This window comes from Carassius auratus, chromosome 34 (genome assembly GCF_003368295.1).
Source record: "Carassius auratus strain Wakin chromosome 34, ASM336829v1, whole genome shotgun sequence".
Taxonomy (NCBI): Eukaryota; Metazoa; Chordata; class Actinopteri; order Cypriniformes; family Cyprinidae; genus Carassius; species Carassius auratus.
In genome coordinates, this window is record NC_039276.1 from 21,439,165 (window position 1) to 21,455,576 (window position 16,412).

General features: G+C 38.6%; 1 protein-coding gene across 3 annotated transcripts in view; it reads left to right on the top strand.

Moving 5' to 3' along the window:
• The window catches only part of kalrna (kalirin RhoGEF kinase a), a 197,368-nt gene extending 181,975 nt beyond the window's left edge, over positions 1-15,393 (top strand). Inside the window, exons 47-60 of one of the 3 annotated variants that reach the window (XM_026218614.1) lie at positions 844-1,015; positions 1,095-1,315; positions 1,762-2,018; positions 5,798-5,933; positions 7,734-7,796; positions 8,500-8,527; positions 8,663-8,825; positions 9,699-9,820; positions 9,905-10,036; positions 10,800-10,964; positions 11,641-11,719; positions 11,817-12,017; positions 12,339-12,477; positions 13,125-15,393. In XM_026218614.1, coding sequence (XP_026074399.1) covers positions 844-1,015; positions 1,095-1,315; positions 1,762-2,018; positions 5,798-5,933; positions 7,734-7,796; positions 8,500-8,527; positions 8,663-8,825; positions 9,699-9,820; positions 9,905-10,036; positions 10,800-10,964; positions 11,641-11,719; positions 11,817-12,017; positions 12,339-12,477; positions 13,125-13,670 — 2,424 coding nt within the window. In that variant the 3' untranslated portion in view covers positions 13,671-15,393. Of the gene's footprint in view, positions 1-843; positions 1,016-1,094; positions 1,316-1,761; positions 2,727-5,797; positions 5,934-7,733; positions 7,797-8,499; positions 8,528-8,662; positions 8,826-9,698; positions 9,821-9,904; positions 10,037-10,799; positions 10,965-11,640; positions 11,720-11,816; positions 12,018-12,338; positions 12,478-13,124 lie in introns of those variants that run through there. The other 2 variants (XM_026218612.1, XM_026218613.1) reach the window with 2 other exon arrangements.
• Positions 15,394-16,412: the final 1,019 nt, after the last annotated feature.

The window sequence follows — 16,412 nt, forward strand, 5'->3', positions numbered from 1 at the left end:
ATAAAACTTGAAGTGCAGGACAAAACTCTTGCTGTCTGTTGACGTGCAGTAAATATTGAAAGTTATGTACGAACACCTGTCTATTCTACTCATTTCAACTGACTTGTTAAAACTGCTCAAAAAATACAAATTCTTTGACATATAGCAACTTTTTTTTCTTTAAACAGTAACACAAATAGTTACTTTCCCTGGTAACGAGTTACTTTAATTAGAGAGTAATTCAGTTACTAACTCAGTTACTTTTTGGAACAAGTAGTGAGTAACTGTAACTAATTACTTTTTTTAAAGTAACGTTCCCAACAGTGATTAAAACACAGTTCACAAAACATTGCAAATGTTTTATTGATTGCTTTTAACAAATCATCAATATCATTAAATATTAAGTATCTGTATCTTATGTTATTTTATTGTAATGTACAATTTTGTTGTTTGTTTGTTTTATGAAGAGCATTACTAATCAGGCCAATAAGAGACTATTAACTACAACTCTTCCTTTTTATTACACAAATGTGTCATTAAAAATGTCTGCATTTGTATAAAACCATATAGACACTAGTTCATGGAGTCACAAAGCTTGCCCCCTAGTGTTGAACCATTGAAATGTCGAAATATTAAGTTATGACTCAACAAATCTTCATTTACTGATGATATCACATACTTTGGCATTTTGATACACACTCAGAATCACTGGTTCGAAACAAATTATTCGCAAAGGTTTCAAAGCTCGCAAAGCAGTGTGTTAAACACAACTAATCTGTGTCTTTGGTCGTGGCTTTACTTTTAGGGAGTAGTGGAAATCACATCTGATGTGTGTAGGTGTGATAGTGACTTGTGTGTGTGCAGGTGAGCTTCCTTGGCCTAGAGGAGCATGTGGAAAACGATCCGTGTAAGTTTGTGCTGTCGTGTCGTCGGTCAGCCGAACGGTTCACCCTGCAAGCAGCAAACACAGACATCAAACAGCTCTGGCTTCAGCATATCACCGAGCTACTTGACTTACAGAGCAACTTCTTGTCAGGTAAGACGTCACGTTGATATGAATCTAATAAACTCTCCTTTGGTTGAGCTGTTGAAAGCATTGGTGCATCTGTCTACAGCTCTGCAGTCTCCCATCGAGTATCAGAAGGAGCGCAGCGGCTCTCAGTCTCTGACCCGAAACTCCTCCAGCGGCGGGCGAACGGGTCAGTCCAACAGCAGACCCAGCTCCACTGTGTCCCTTGGGGCAGAGAAACCCTCTCTGTCTGGACGGAGCTCCACTCCAGTAAAGCTAACTACCTCCAACGGTGGTCCGTGCCACGACTCGGACAGATCCCTCAGGGTGAGGACACATCATTAAACATCTGCATGCTAGAGCTTATGGTGGCTCGTAGAAAGCCATAGATGAATGATGTTGTTTTTCTAAGGTGGTGTCTGTACAAAAGTATTTGCATGATTCATCTGTGAGTTTCGGATGGTAGTTAATTCATCGACTACCCCACCTCTAGTTAGTCACATGACCATATTGCAAAATAATGCTTAGGAACAGTTACAGTCCATGACCCATTCTGACAGCTTACCTAACTGGATTCTTGAAACAAGCCTTTATTGTTCTCACTCCCATTTAACATATGCTGTGCATTACATAACTCCATATTCTAGATATACTATGTAAATGTGTTAATGTTTTCTTGACTACTGAAGTTAAAGTCTGGTTGACATATTAAGTAGTTTAACCGTATATTATTATGTTTTTGTCTCTGTATGCGGTGTGTGTGTTTCCTACAGCAGTTTTCTGGTGTGGGCTGTAATGGTACGTCGTCCTCCCTGATGGTGACTCAGGACTATAATGCACTGAAAGAGAACGAGATCTGCGTCACGCAGGGTGAGACGGTGCAGATTCTGGCCACTAACCAGCAGAACATGTACCTGGTGTACCGACCCGCTAACAGCCAGTCGCCGGCCGCGGAGGGCTGGGTCCCGGGACACATCCTGAGCCCCCTCGCTAAACCCCTCATAGACACTGCTCCAGACTCAAACATCAAGTAAGTGTCAATCAGCACTAACTGGAGCTCTGGTTGGACTGTTTAAGACTGCACGCTCGTTTTTGAACACCCCCACCCCATTCTGTTGGAACTAACCCGGATGATTTGGACCCTTTTCTAAGTTTTGATTTTATTTATTTTGTTTTGTTTTGTTTTGTTTTCTTGGCTAAAAGTTAAAATCCAAGGCAGAAAAATGTTGAAAGGACTTTAGCAAAGCCACAGCATTGTTATTTTGTAGACTGAGGATTTGTGAAGAATCTTACATCAGTGTGGAAACGGACACTTTTTGTTTCTTTGTCTTTTTTTTTGTTGATATTTTTTTTGTGTGTGAAAATAAAATACAATTTTTAAAAAAGGTGAAAGAAAGGCCTTTTTCATAGAAGAATTGGGCCTATTTCTCCTGATGGAGAACATATACTGTTGTCTATGGCAATTTTTTATAGGTTGTGTATTTGTTTTAATTGTATTTTTGTATAGATTTTTTTCTTCTATAGATCACATGTTGCCCATTTACTGTAAATATTGTTGGTTTGTTTACTGTTTGTAGCACATTCCTGTAAAGAGCTTTTTGCACTATTTAAGTGAACCTTCATTAATGAAGTCAGGTTTGTGCAATAGAACTACATTTGCAATGTTGTAGTGTAACTAATGATTTGAAATGTATTATATTAAATATGTAAAATAAACTTTTGACATGCGCATGACTCAGTCAAATAGATTGTTTTATTACAATAATAATTTCACAAAGAATAACAATGCTAAGAGTTAGAGATCCGTTTAGTTTACAGTGTATAAGTGGTGCACCTTATTTTGATTTATTTATTTTCGTTAATTTGATTTTGTAATGTAGTGTGTAGAACACTTGTTTTGTGTTTGTACTAACCTCTGCTTCCCTCGACAGTGAAGGTTTGTGTGTGAAAGTGTTTGCTGTGAATGATATCCATGACTGCTGTTGTCACATAAACCTGTTTCCATCATGGTGGAAGCAAATAGATTCACTGATTTATATACATACACTACCATTCAACATTTTGGAGTCTGTAAGACTTTTTCAAAAGAATTCTCTTATACTATCCAAGGGTATATATTATACAGTATATATATATTAGTGGTGGGCCGTTATCGGCGATAAAAAAAAAAATATCGCCATTTAATCTATTCTCAAAGTTGGGTTAGGAGCTGGGTCTTACTACGCAAGCTATGATGACTTTCACCTTGATATTATAGCGTGGATGTATACCTAGCCAAATTGCTCAGATACCTACAATCATGTATAATATTATTGTATCAAAAATACAAGTGATCTCTTCTTCAGTCATACCTTCACTTTCTCACATTATCAACTCCTCTCTTCACTCTGGAACATTTCCCTCAGCATTCAAGCAGGCTCGGGTAAGCCCACTGCTCAAGAAACCATCTCTAAATCCAGCGCTTCTTGAAAACTACAGACCGGTATCCCTTCTTTCATTCATTGCAAAGACACTTGAGCGAGCTGTGTTCAGCTTTCTATATTCCTTGTACAGAACAACCTCCTGGACAGCAACCAATCTGGCTTCAAAAGTGGCCACTCAACTGAGACTGCTCTGCTCTCGGTTACTGAAGCCCTGCGACTGGCAAGAGCAGCTTCAAAATCCTCCGTACTCATCTTACTGAACCTGTCTGCTGCTTTTGACACCGTTAATCACCAGATTCTCCTGTCCACCCTCAGAAAGATGGGCATCCCTGGAACCGCACTCCTGTGGGTTAAGTCCTACCTCTCTGACAGATCCTTCATTGTGTCTTGGAGGGGTGATGTTTCTAAGTCACAACAACTTTCTACTGGGGTTCCTCAAGGCTCAGTACTTAGACCACTTCTCTTCTCCATCTACATGACATCTTTAGGATCTGTCATTCAGAAGCATGGCTTTTCTTATCACTGCTATGCTGATGACACCCAACTCTACTTCTCATTCCAACCAGATGACCCGACGGTAGCTGCTCGCATTTCAGCCTGTCTGAGTGACATTTCTAGCTGGATGAATGACCATCACCTTCAGCTTAACCTTACAAAGACTGAACTCCTGGTGATTCCAGCTAACCCATTGCTTCATCACAACTTCTCTATACAGCTGGGCTCATCAACCATAACTCCTTCGAGGACAGCCAGAAACTTAGGAGCTGTGATGGATCATAAGTTAAGCTTCACAGACCACATTGCTACAATGACCCAGTCCTGCAATGACCCAGTCCTGCGGTTTGCCTTATACAACATTAGGAAGATAAGACCCTTCCTGTCAGAGCAAGCCACCCAACTTCTTGTCCAAGCTCTTGTTCTCTCCAGACTGGACTATTGTAATGCTCTCCTGGCGGGCCTTCCTGCATGTACTGTCAAGCCTCTGCAATTGATCCAGAATGCAGCAGCGAGGGTTGTCCTCAATGAGCCAAAAAAAGCTCACGTTAACTCCATTCCTCATCAGGTTACACTGGCTACCAGTAGCCGCTCGCATCAAATTCAAGGTACTGATGCTTGCCTGAAAGATGACCACTGGCACGACACCAATATACCTAAACTCACTGGTTAAATCTTATGTGCCCTCCAGAAGTTTGCGCCCTGCAAGTGAATGTTGCCTTGTGATGCAATCCCAAATAAGTTCAAAATCACTCTCACGGACCTTTTACTGGACTGTGCCCAGCTGGTGGAATGACCTCCCAATCTCAACTCATACAGAGTCTTTACTCATTTTCAAGAAACATCTAAAGACTCATCTTTTTCGACAGCACTTAACCAACTAATACAAGCACTTTTCCTTTTCTTGTCTTTTCGTTTAATAAAAAAAACAAAAAACCTGCCTATGGGTTCTATACTAGACTAACTGAGACTTGTCATGGCACTTGTATACTGTTGTTTTTCTCTTGTTGACCTGACTGCAACTATTGTTCTCATTTGTAAGTGGCTTTGGATAAAAGCGTCTGCTAAATGATTAAATGTAAATGTAAAAATACAACAAATATTATTATATCACGGCTATAATTATAGCACATCAAGTCCCTGTAAACGGTGTGTGTGTGTGCGGTACCTTAGACATCCAGTCTCTGTTAAGGAAATTGGTGGTCTTTTTTATATATATATGTGGCTCCAGTATCGCTAGCAAACATAAAACTGAACCATTGACAATCTAAAGTAAACTTTGAATCGTTCTGGATAATCCCGCTCTTTTTGATAAGGAGGTGGAACTGCTTCCTCTCTACACGATCGCAGGAGTGGATGGACCCAATATTTCCTCTTTCTTTTTCTCTTTTTAAGACGAGAAAGGACAAAAATCATCCTCACTATTTGAAGATGACATTCTTTATTATTTAGTTTTTTTTTTTCGTAATGCATTGATTAATACGCATCGGACTCAGTGTACAAGGTCTCTGTGCGTGACAAATTTTTTGGATCACGGATACGAAAATACGCGTACAAAAATTTCGGAAACATTTGGAAACAGGAGATGAGCCCCTGGTCTAATGCACCACCTGTCTTGAGAAACCCATTCTCAAAGATTTACTTTTAGTCATTATTTTATTTGGGTAGCACACATATTCTAAATGCCTTCGGCAGAATTCAAATGTGCCATTTTAATCTAGATTTAAAAAAAAGAATCTATGCACACCACTATATATATATATATATATCCTTGTTTCCCTCCCGAAATAAGCCCTCCTGCCCAAGCATTTTTTATTATTTTTTCTCGCTGTTAGATTTGCATCTCCAGCAGCATGTGTAGGTTTGACAACCTGATGTTTTGACATGACAGGAAATCTCTCTCGTGGAACACACTTCGTGCTCGCAAGCGTGCAGAGAAGGACAGTGCACTCCTCAAAAGTGACATTAAAGTTGAGAATGGACTGCATAAGCCGAAGGAAATTCTCAGCAGCAAAGTCACTGTGAAAGTGAGTAGGAGGATGAGGGTGTGTGTTTGTGTTTGTGTTTGTGTGTGTGTGTGTGTGTGTGTGTGTGTGTGTGTGTGTGTGTGTGGGCTGCATCTTCACCTGTGTGGAAATAAACACTGAACACGTCACTCATCCAATGACCGCGTGATACTGACCCAAATATTTTCGAATGTTCTAATGTTTTTTATTCTTCAAATTTATATAGTTGTTATGCATTTTACATTGAAAAGCTGAATGATTACTGCATAACCTGCTTACAATTTTAGAGGAATACAACTACATGTAAATTTAAAGGTTGGGTAGGGTTTGTTTGCCTCTTTAAAAAAAAATTACCCTTTATTTTGGTCTTTATTTATAATCTCAATAAATTAGTGAAATATTTTTTATTTATTTTTTACAAACCCGATTCCAAAAAAGTTGGAACAGGTAGTAATAAGAGGCCTTAGACACTGTACAAATTGTGAGTAAGAAAAGGAATGGAATAATTTACAAATCTTATAAACTTAGAAATCTAATTTTGAAATGTCATGCCAAATATTGTCTCATTTTGGATTTCATGAGAACTACACATTCCCAAAAAGTTGGAACAGGTAGTAATAAGAGGCCAGAAAAGTTAAATGTACATATAAGGAATAGCTGGAGGACCAATTTGCAACTTATAAGGTCAATTGGCAACATGATTGGGTATAAAATGAGCCTCTCAGAGTGGCAGTGTCTTTCAGTGGCAGAGGACCACCAATTCCCCCAATGCTGAGGTGAAAAATAGTGGAGAAATATCAGAAAGGAGTTTCTCAGAGAACAGGAAAACTGTTCTGTGGTCAGACGAATTAAAATCTGAAGTTCTTTTTGGAAAACTGCAATGCCATCTCATCCAGACTAAAGAGGACAAGGACAACCTAAGTTGTTATCAACGCTCAGTTCAGAAGCCTGCATCTCTGATGGTATGGGGTTTCATGAGTGTGTGTGGCATGGGCAGCTTAAACATCTGGAAAGGTGCCATCAATGCTGAAAGGTATATCCAAGTTCTAGAACAACATATGCTCCCATCCAGATGTCGTCTCTTTCAAGGAAGACCTTGCATTTTCCATCGTGACAATGCCAGACCACATACTGCATCAATTACAACATCATGGCTGCGTAGAAGAAGGATCCGGGTACTGAAATGACCAGCCTGCAGTCCAGATCTTTCACCCATAGAAAACATTTGGTGCATCGTAAAGAGGAAGATGTGACAAAGAAGACTTAAGACAGTTGAGCAACTAGAAGCCTGTATTCGACAAGAATGGGACAACATTCCTATTCCTAAACTTGAGCAACTTGTCTCCTCAGTCCCCAGACGTTTGCAGACTGTTATAAAAAGAAGAGGGGATGCCACACAGTGCTAAACATGGCCTTGTCCCAACTTTTTTGAGATGTGCTGATGCCATGAAATATAAAATTAACTTATTTATTCCTTAAAATGATACATTTTCTCAGTTTACACATTTGATATGTCATCTATGTTGTATTCTGAATAAAATACTGAAAATTGAAACTTCCACATCATTGCATTCTGTTTTTATTCACAATTTGTACAGTGTCCCAACTATTTTCGAATCAGGTTTCTATTTATTTTTTTTTCTTTGGTAAAATACCATAGTATAAAATTCCGTCATTTGTAGCAATCTTGTTTTGTGATTAATCACACTAATAAGTACTAAATTTGAAACATTCCTGTTGTTTTGGCCTGGAGTTCTGCGTCCCTCTGTATTCCTGTAAATGTAAGTGTGTAACCGTGTTCTCTCTCAACCCAAACCACAGGATTCCCGCAGCTCAGATGAGTCCGACTGTGAGGATGAACTAGACCCCAAACCTAGTATGGAGGTAGAGATGCTGATCTCAATGCATGCTGCCCAATAAGCCCAATTTTTTATTTTTGTTGTTGTTATCTTGTAATAAACTCAGTTTAATAGTAAATAGATAAGCTTTTTAAAGCTCTAATCTGAAGAAATATCTGAACCTCTTATTACATGAGGGCTAAGTTGTTGTTGGTAAATTATTATATTAACTAATCATATGGAGTGACTGGCATAAAGGGCTTTTAACATGCACCAATGATGATAACTACAGCTATAAAGATTTAAGGAAGTCTAAAATAAACCCTTTCTGGAAATCACAAGCAGTGTGCTCTGGATGTTATTTTGGCCAATGTATTTGGTCTGGATTCATGATATTATTAGTATGCTTGTTTGCTATTCTGAACATACACAGTGGCCGAAATTGAAATAGCAAACTAAGATGCTACACTTCCAATTCCCCCATTATCTTTAGATATATAAAATAAATAAAAAATAGTATGTAATTTCAAATACAGCTGGTGTCTATCATGTAATGTAAGGTACTGCCCTCTGTTGGCTTGTGCTGAAATGACACAACATAAAACTTACTCTTACTCTTTTACTCTCTGTGTGTGTGTGTGTGTGTGTGTGTGTGTGTGTTTGCAGAAAGATTCAGTGCTTTATGTGTGACTGATAGTCTAGAATGCTTAAAGTATGCACCTGTAACACTCCTCCTGTCTGTTTTACAGTTACTAAATCCTAATTTCATCCAGGAGGGTGAGTTTATTAATATGTACAGATGCAGTGATGTTCCGTTTGATGATGTTCTCTTTGAATGAAGTGAAATGAAAGAGAAAATAAAAGTCAGTGTCCATCAGAGTGACTTTGTCCTGTATAAATACACACGTACAGTGGCTCCGGAGTTCCTGACCCCTCTAGTGGACGTGACGTGTGTTCTGGGGGAGACGGTGGTCCTGTGCTGTAAAGTGTGTGCTCGACCCAAGCCCACAATCACCCTGAAAGGACCCGATCAAAGTCTGCTGGTGAACAATAACCGATTCACTATCAACATTAGGTACAAGTCCACAATCAGTCACCACCAAGAAACACTAGTGCTTTGGATACAATCCATCCTGTAGTGAAATGTTGAAATTATAGTGTGCACTATTACAGTAAATTATTTGAATTTAAGAGACTGCTTGTCTTCAGGAAAGGTGTTGAGGAACAAAGGAATGTTTTACATTAGAGTTCAGACCATGTCTTCTGAATTTGTTCAGTGGGAAAACTGCACACATGTAGACTCATAAGTCTCATTGTTATTTAACCGTCCCATTATTGGTAGAAGAGGCAGACCTTCAGAAATTCATTCAAAAGCACAGTGAAGACTCATCAAGGAAGTCACAAAAGAACCAAGGACAGCATTGTAGGAACTTGAGGGCTTTTTTGTAACAGTAAATGCCAGTGTTCATGACTACACTAACTAAAACATACTGGCCAAAAATGGCATCCATAGAACAGAGGCGAGACGAAAACCACTGCCAGACTATTTTGTGGACTAAAGAGTCAAAAGTGAAAAATATATATATATTTTTTAAATCCTCATACCTTTGACCAAGCATGGTGGTGGCAGAAGATGCTTAACTTTGAAAGCTTGCAATAATTTGGGGAAATTTTTTTTTTTGAATGAATCTACCAGTCTCGAGCTATAAAGCAAGGCAATCCTTCAAAGCATAGGAGTAAGTCCACCTCTGAATGGCTAAAAATAAATAAATATTGGAGTGGCGTACTTCAGACCTTAAAGGACCTTAAATAGGAATTTCATGCTCTAAACCCATCCAGTGTGGTGGAAAAAAAGCAGTTCTACAAAGAAAAGAGGGCCAAAATTCAACCGGTGATGTGAAAGACTGATCTCTACGTCATCTCTCTCTCTCTCTCTCTCTCTCTGTAGGGAATCGGGTGATATAGTGTTGAAGATCTGTAATCTGATGCCTCAGGACACTGGCATCTACACGTGTGTGGCTGTGAATGATCACGGCACTGCCTCCTCATCTGCATCTATTAAAGTACAAGGTAAAAGAAACGGAGGAATAAAGATGGGGATTGTACAACTCTATCTTTCCACATGTTTTAATGTCCAGATGTTCTCTGGGGCAGGTATCCCAGCAGCCCCTGCTCGTCCCATGGCACAGGAAGCCAGCAGCACCGCAGTGATCGTGCACTGGCTTCCTCCAGCCAGCTCAGGAAACGCTGCCATCTCCTGCTACACTGTGGAATACAGGCAGGAAGGTAGAAACACTTACACAGCTGTAAAATCAGCATCTCAAAACAGACAGAAACACTTAAAGAGGTAATGCAGTGGAAAACTACAAACTGTACTCATTTGAAATAATAAAAATGCAATTTAGAAATAAGAATAAACTCGCCATAAAAGAATGACATTCCTCGTCAATCCTCAACAACATTGTTTGAAACTAAAGAGTTAATTCAGAAATCTATGTTCTCGTAAGCTAATTAGCATATCACATTTACATATCATCAACTACTCTGTATTCAGACTTTTATGCATGCCAAGGCTGCATTTATTTGATCAAAAACATGGTTAATCATGAAACAATATTACAATTTAAATGAATTGTTTTCCATGTTGATATATTTTGAATTGTCATTTTTTTCCTGTTATGGTAAAGTTGAATTTTCAGCATCATCACTCCAGTCTTCAGTGTCACATGATCCTTCAGAAATCAGTTTAATATGCAGATTTTGTGCTCAATAAACATTTCTGATTATTATCAATGCTGAAAACAGTTTTGCTGCATGCCTGAGTTAAATATATGTACTAAATAAGTAGACTACTGACATAAGATTTCCTGCGTTTCCACAGAAGCACAAAATATAACCCCATTATCCAAATCCATACATATTACTCTGTCTGCAAAATTAATCTTGTGATGTATGAATGTGTGTCATTCTGTTCATTCACCCCAAACCCTATAATGTCTGTTTACTGAAACATCCAGGTTGACGTTTGTGTGTCTGTATTTGTGTGCAGACTCTCTGGTGTGGCAGCAGTCGGTGGTCTCCACTGCAGATGTGTGTGTGAAGATTGAGGATCTGATTCCTGGTGGCCATTATCAGTTCAGAGTCAGTGCCAGTAACCCCTGGGGCATCAGCCCTCCCAGTGACCCCTCCAACATGGTGACATTACCAAGCACAGGTCAATACAATCAAATCAACCTTAAGTACTTGTCCCAACTGAACTGCCTTCCTCAAGGTAGCAGTCTTCTACAGGATCATAACCAGAATTGATTTTCTTGAAAGCGCATTGGGTCAGAAAGTACATGAATCTAGAGTAGTCTCATTTATTTATGTCAGTTTTGTCATATGTAAACTCATTATTAATTGTATAAATTAATCATTTAATAATAAATCCAAAGAGCATCATCAGGAACTAACGTTGAACAACAGTACATTTATTAACCAAGAACAACCCCAAAGTCGAAATTTGTGACGATTTTGTAATGGCATAACTACGATTAAATTGTTCATTTTTGTGTGAAAACTCTTAGATATCCTACAGAGTTCACCAGCCCTCCACTCATCAGCTGTGCCATTATTAATAAAACCTACCTGTATTTTAGATGCTTGAGTAGTTTTCATTTAATTTAAAAGTCCATTCTAGCCTTCCATTTTAGCCAAAATCAAGTATCCTATAAGGAAAGAAATGCTGCCTTAGTGTTTTGGAAGCACATCTATGATGCCTATAAAGTATTGTCTGAAATGGTTCTGTGTATATAGGTAGGCAACACTAGGTTTTGGAACAGAGCCATAGTGCAACTGTTCCAAACACATTTCTCATTACTCTTTTTTTTTTTTCTCCTTCTTTTATGAAGCCTCAACTTATGATGGAACCAGAATCCAGTGGAAAGACAACTTTGAATCTGCATTCACAGAATTGGGTGAAATTGGACGGTAATGAGATATATATATACTGTATACTAATGCAGTCCATCATTCTTTATCCTGTCAGTAACAAACTCAGCTGAAAACAGCTGTTTTCTGTTTTTAGGGGTCGTTTCTCAGTGGTCAGGAAGTGTCTCAGTAAGGCCAGTAAGAAGGAGGTTGCTGTGAAGTTTGTGAGTAAGAAGATGCAGAAGAAAGACCAGGTGGCCCATGAGGCTGATATCCTGCGTCACGTCCAGCATCCACAGCTGGTGGCGCTGATTGATACCTATGAGTCACCCAAGGCCTACATGCTGGTTCTGGAGCTGTGAGTTAATCCATTTAGAAAGCAAATAGTCTTCCACTGGCAGCCCATCACAACAATTATGGGCCGACAGTAATGTGGCGTTATTCCAGGGGTCATGCTTAAATAGTGGGTCAGACTTGAAGAACAAAATGTGTACAAATCAGAGCTTAGACCTACAATTATCAACCCCCTCCCTTTTTGGAACCAGAGTACTTCTAACTTCTGGAATGACCTTCAAAATGATGTCATCCCTGCAGCATTCTATAGAAGGGCAGTTGAGCTTGAGTTGAATTAATTTTTTTAATTACGTGCAATGATATGATGATATTTGTGTGTGTTTAGTGTTGAGGATGGGCGTCTGCTGGACTACCTGGTGGCTCACGATGAGCTGATGGAGGAAAAGGTGGCTTTCTTCATTAAAGACACACTGGAAGCTCTGCAGCACCTGCACACATGCAGAGTAGCTCACCTGGACCTCAAGGTGAAATATCATACCATCACATCAGCATGCAACAGATATTTACAGCTTATTTACTGGAAAGTGGTAATTTAGCAGACACTTATCTGAAGCAGAACACCTTTACAATTTGCTTAGCAAAGCTCTGGCAATCACCAGTACACTTAGTAGCCATGCAGCAGTATTTCAAAAACCTGCTGCAAATAAAACCTAAATAATAAGCAGCTGCATAGTAACACTCAACCACCTGCAAAACAGCATGCTGAAAGCTTAAATAAAGCCAAAGATTGCATACGCCAAGATGGTTCACTTATAACAAGGAATCACTACACAGATCTTAAAAAGAAAGTCCCATCTTCTAAATAAAAGTCATTGCATTTGTGCAGTTGCCAATAATAGCTCCAGTCCCCGATGACAGTGTCCTGAGGCTTGCATTTGTCCATTCATCTAGATAGGAGTAGATTTTAAAAGCCCAAAATTGCTGCCTAGACTTTCTTTGAAAGGGACTTTGATAAAACCAGCTAGAAGCTCATATACCAACCAGCAACCACATGACAATGTCCTAAAAACACCTTAGAAACAAGCAAGCAAGCACCAAGTAGCTGACCACTAAAGGATATTTAGAAACCTAGTGCAGACTCTTGAGTCTTCAACTCTTTCTTCTTCTTTAGCCTGAAAACCTGATGGTGAACCTCCATGTGCCGGTACCCTGCGTGAAGCTCTCGGATCTGGGCGATGCTGTACAGGTTTCGGGTCACCGCTATGTGCATCTCCTCCTGGGGAACCCTGAGTTTGCCGCTCCAGAGCTCATCCAGGGCACCCCGGTGTCCCTGTCCACAGACGTGTGGAGTGTAGGGGTGCTGGCCTATGTCATGCTCAGTGGAGTCTCCCCGTTCCTGGACGAGAGTCTGGAGGAGACCTGCGTCAACATCTGCAGGCTGGACTTCTGCTTTCCTGACGAGTACTTCAGTGGCGTTAGCCAGGCTGCCAAAGAGTTCATTGTGTCCATGCTAAACCAGGACTCCAGGAAGAGGCCGAGCTCAGCCACATGTCTGCAGCACCCATGGGTCAGCGCTCATAGTGGAGATTACTCCAAAACACCGCTGGACACAGTCAGACTCGCTGCGTTTATAGACCGCCGCAAACAGCTGCATGATGTCAGACCTGTGACAAACGTTAAAGGACTGGTCAGCAGCAGTATGGGACACACATTATGAGAGGAGACCGTGGGCTGGAGGAAAGAGATTCTAGCATGTTACATGCTGTACTTCAACACTAGATGTCATTTACATTATATCATGTCATTTGGAATGTGTTCAGCATTTCCTGTAGCGTTTACTGGCCTGCTCCTTTATGACTTGTGGCCCTGGGAGTTACACAATTTTGAGACCTTTAGTGATTAATAGATTGAGAAACTACAAGTAGACGAGAATTGATAGATTGAGAAACTACAAGTAGACCGGAATTGATAGATTGAGAAACTACAAGTACAAGTACAAGACAGGAATTTATAGATTGAGAAACTACAAATAGACAGGAATTGATAGATTGAGAAAATACAAGTACAAGTACAAGAAATGAATTGATAGATTGAGAAACTAAAAGTAGACAGGAATTGATAGATTGAGAAGCTACAAGTAGATATTAATTGATAGATTGAGAAACTACCAGTAGACCGGAATTGATAGATTGAGAAACTACAATTAAACAAGAATTGGTAGATTGAAAAAATACATGTACAAGTACAAGACAGGAATTGATAGATTGAGAAACTACAAGTAGACAGGAATTGATAGATTAAGAAGCTACAAGTATACATTAATTGATAGATTGAGAAACTACAAGTAGACATGAATTGATAGATTGAGAAGCTACAAGTAGATATTAACTGATAGATTGAGAAACTACAAGTAGACAGGAATTGATAGATTGAGAAACTACAAGTAGACAGGAATTGACTGATTGAGAAACTACAAGTAGACCGGAATTGATAGATTGAGAAACTACAAGTAGACAAGAATTGGTAGATTGAGAAAATACATGTACAAGTACAAGACAGGAATTGATAGATTGAGAAACTACAAGTAGACAGGAATTGATAGATTGAGAAACTACAAGTAGACAGGAATTGACTGATTGAGAAACTACAAGTAGACCGGAATTGATAGATTGAGAAACTACAAGTAGACAAGAATTGGTAGATTGAGAAAATACATGTACAAGTACAAGACAGGAATTGATAGATTGAGAAACTACAAGTAGACAGGAATTGATAGATTGAGAAGCTACAAGTAGATATTAATTGATAGATTGAGAAACTACCAGTAGACCGGAATTGATAGATTGAGAAACTACAATTAAACAAGAATTGGTAGATTGAAAAAATACATGTACAAGTACAAGACAGGAATTGATAGATTGAGAAACTACAAGTAGACAGGAATTGATAGATTAAGAAGCTACAAGTATACATTAATTGATAGATTGAGAAACTACAAGTAGACATGAATTGATAGATTGAGAAGCTACAAGTAGATATTAACTGATAGATTGAGAAACTACAAGTAGACAGGAATTGATAGATTGAGAAACTACAAGTAGACAGGAATTGACTGATTGAGAAACTACAAGTAGACCGGAATTGATAGATTGAGAAACTACAAGTAGACAAGAATTGGTAGATTGAGAAAATACATGTACAAGTACAAGACAGGAATTGATAGATTGAGAAACTACAAGTAGACAGGAATTGATAGATTAAGAAGCTACAAGTATATATTAATTGATAGATTGAGAAACTACAAGTAGACAGGAATTGATAGATTGAGAAACTACAAGTAGACAGGAATTGACTGATTGAGAAACTACAAGTAGACATGAGTTGATAGATTGAGAAACTACAAGTAGACAGGAATCGCAGTGTTAGAAGTAGTAACATTATTGAATATCATATTAAGGCGTAGGGTGATGTGTTCTGGATCTGTAAGAGTCCTAAACAGACCAGTAAGTGGGTGCTGTTGAATTTTCAGTTTTATTGAGGGGGTTTTACAGGAAAACTTGAACCAAAAATGAGCATTCTGCCATCACTTAACTTGTGCTGATCCAGACTCAGAAGGTTTGCTAAAAAAAAAAGAGATTTGTTTGACAAATGTACATGCTGCTCTTTTCCAATGTAATTAAATTGAAAAAGCACACAAATCTCATTTGTGTTCACATATATAAAAAAATGGCACATCAGGTTTGACATTTATAATGCTGGATGAATTTGGTTGGTTCATTTCTCATAAAATGCCAATCTGAATATGTGGAAGTTCAAATGTTATTTTAGATCTCCAGTGGGAAGATCTAGATCATTCAGTTCCTCAGTTTAATGACTCGTTTAGCTCAGTATACATCAGAACTCATTCAGTTTGGAGCAACATGAGAGTAAATAAATGATGACAGAATTTGATGTGAAAAGAAATTTAGTGACCCAACATCGTAGAGCAGATATATTTTTCACAGATTCATTAATTGAAAGAATGTAGAATATTTGACAGGTAAGAATTTTTGTACAAATTCCTGCACGTGGAAATAAATGATCATCCACCATTTAACCGGTAATGTATTCAGTTTTCATAGTATGTGGTCATGAGTGTTATAATTAGTTTAATAACTGAAATTACAACAATTTGCAGACTAACGTTATAACGTTCAAAAGTCTGTGATTAATAATTTTTTTAAAGTTACCTTTGAGATCTATTTTGCTCACCAAGGCTGCGTTTATAGAAAAAAATACAGTAGCACTTTATTTTACAGTCCTCTTTCTCATTTACATACTATGTACTTATTATAGTAATTACAATAACTAGGTATTAACCCTGAACCTAGCCCCACTCCATTTAGTTTCCTTATATTACCAGTACTTTCTTAGGTACAGTAGATACACTGTAGGTACACTGTAAGTACTTGTAAGTACA